Source organism: Papaver somniferum, chromosome 3 (genome assembly GCF_003573695.1).
Source record: "Papaver somniferum cultivar HN1 chromosome 3, ASM357369v1, whole genome shotgun sequence".
NCBI classification, from domain to species: Eukaryota; Viridiplantae; Streptophyta; class Magnoliopsida; order Ranunculales; family Papaveraceae; genus Papaver; species Papaver somniferum.
In genome coordinates, this window is record NC_039360.1 from 4,342,076 (window position 1) to 4,344,405 (window position 2,330).

The 2,330-nt window shown below is 35.5% G+C and overlaps 1 protein-coding gene across 2 annotated transcripts; it reads right to left on the minus strand.

Moving 5' to 3' along the window:
• Positions 1-244: 244 nt before the first annotated feature.
• On the minus strand, positions 245-1,833 carry LOC113360874 (bidirectional sugar transporter SWEET16-like). 2 transcript variants are annotated; one of them, XM_026604309.1, is made up of 5 exons: positions 1,636-1,831; positions 1,308-1,518; positions 1,059-1,220; positions 786-905; positions 245-664 (listed from the first exon to the last, which is right to left on the minus strand). In XM_026604309.1, exons 1-5 carry the CDS (start codon positions 1,710-1,712, stop codon positions 332-334), a joined length of 903 nt encoding a protein of 300 aa, XP_026460094.1. In that variant the 5' UTR covers positions 1,713-1,831; the 3' UTR covers positions 245-331. The 2 variants fall into 2 exon arrangements, with proteins under 2 accessions (XP_026460094.1, XP_026460095.1); XM_026604310.1 differs by having other exon boundaries at positions 308-677; positions 1,636-1,833.
• Between the last annotated feature and the right edge of the window lie 497 nt (positions 1,834-2,330).

Consider the following 2,330-nt stretch of genomic DNA (forward strand, 5'->3'; position numbering starts at 1 on the left):
CTCTATATATATACCGAAAATGAACATACCATTCAATGTGTTTCCATTTAAAGATCACAAATTAATGAAGGGAATATTGATATAAAGATTACAAATTAATATTGAGATGATAATATTGCTACATATGGAAACTTCATTTATAGTGAGATATATTATCACGGCAATATGGAAACTTCATTTATAGTGAGATATGTTATCACGGCAATATCAACCCATTGGTGGCATGGACGATGAATGATCGAAGTATGGGAACTTTATATATAGTGAAATATCAATATTAATGCAAAATCAATCACACAGTCAATGATCAAAATATGGAAACAAATAATAATCAAAGTTTTTGATTCTCGATATCCTCAGCATCCTCGGTACTAAGGGGTAGCGAATCAACATTCATAGAATGTGATTTAACGATCTTCTGCGAACTAAGTTGTCTTAGTACAGTTGGTTTAGGTAGACTCCATCCTTTGTTTAGGCTTCTTTCTTTCATCATCATCATGTCTTCGTTGTACTTGCCCATTTCGACGGTTCCTTGTACCAAATGAGCCGATCCTTCTTCTTCGAGCTTCTCCATTGATAATTTCTTTGCCTTTGATTTGTTGTTGTATATAATGTACATGATTAACTGAACTGATCCTAACACAAAACCGATCACATTTGGCACCTACATGCGTTTTCTATATCAAAGTTAGTGCATCTCATATTTTTCCAAGCCCCAACTAAGTATTGAGATATTGTTCGTTCAAGTTGACGAGCAGTATATTGATTTATGGATAATTTCTTACCCCAATGAAGAAGTCCTTGACGAGTACTGAATAAACAGACCAAATGCCGCCATTGAGAAATAGAAAAAACGTCAACATAAATGGCATGTACTCCACGCTCTTCGTCGCTATCACATTTTTCTGTATACACAGGTACACTGTTAAATTAATCATCCATTCTCAAAGGAAAATCATAACTAAAAATGAGCATAAGAATGACGTTTGATTAAGCTAGCTAATAGACGAGCGCAGTTGCAACAAATGTATCCAGGAGATGTTTTCTGTGGTACTTACCATGGCTCCCAATGGAGCACCATACATTCCTAAAGTTAATCCCGCACAAATAAATCCAACAACGGTCAGCCGTAGACTTCCATGTGTAGCAAGTAATGTAACAAGTAATACGGCCCCGTAAAATCCAACGTTCAAAATCCCCGCTAACTTCAAATGTTTAATCTACATTTAAAACCAAAACACATATTTAGAATTTCAGCCAGGTAATAAAAATTAAGATAATAATCAGTCTAAATATGTACTGCAAACCTTAGAGTCTTTAGGTGCGTAGAAGATGAAAAGAGTAACATAGATAACTTGAAGAACAGCACCAGCACCATTAACAGTGATAATAAGCATGCCATCAGGTTTAAGAAGACCATAGTAAGTCCATAATGATGTACTTAACAATGTGCAAATATAAGGTATCCCTTTGAAATTCTCCGTTGCTTTCTTCTTCACTATACCTCTAAACGTTGTTCTGTTCATTCAACATCAAATCAAAATCAATATATATAACTAATTACTGCAAAACAAAAACCCAATAAAACAAAGAACAGTTTTGAACTTTTGAGCACTATTTGAAGTGTTTACTTACATTGGAGACAGGAAAACCAATATGGATATTATGTTACCAATTACACCTACAATGAAGCTTATGGTGAGAGCTGCCATTCAAGATGAGTTTATGTTTTTGGTGATAAAATTTTGAGTGTTTGACCAAAATGTGAGTTGGTGTTGCAGTTGCAGTGTAATGTTGAAGATGTGGTGCATATCATTTATAGACAGTACAAAGGGGGAGTGATCTTCTTTTAGAGATCATCTTTTTCCACCGCATATAGCATATCACTGCATATAAGCTCAGTACATGATTAGAACGTGGCTTCTGGACCATTTTTATGTCATTTCAGTTTGTTTTTTTTTTTTTTTTTTTTTTTTTTTTTGCATTGATGGGTCCAGAGAATCAGAGAAGTTTTAATTTTTCGGTTTGTTGTTATGGACTTCAATATTTCATCTGTCATTCGTCATTAACTTTCTTTCTTCAGGGTGGATATTGTTAGTGGACTCTCTCTGAGACGTGCCGAAAATCTGCGCAGTGGACTGTGTGGTTAATGCATCCTGCACGCTCTTCTTGGTGCAAGAGACAAGAAATGGTGTGGTAGATAGATTTTTAACCGAAGATATAAAGTGATGCTGAGTAAAGGAATGCAAGACTAGCTGGTATGTAAAATAAAGTCACTGGATCCCGCAGGCCACCACCTAGGCTCACATGGAAAAGGTTGCGATGTCGCT

Bases quoted from the DNA above. Each gene is read 5' to 3' on its own strand.
- LOC113360874 (XM_026604309.1), bottom strand. From the start codon at position 1,712: ATGGCAGCTCTCACCATAAGCTTCATTGTAGGTGTAATTGGTAACATA. The intron at 1,519-1,635 runs GTAAGTAAACAC...TTGAATGAACAG, and splicing joins TTGGTTTTCCTGTCTCCAAT to AACAACGTTTAGAGGTATAG. The intron at 1,221-1,307 runs GTTTGCAGTACA...TTTTAAATGTAG, and splicing joins ACGCACCTAAAGACTCTAAG to ATTAAACATTTGAAGTTAGC.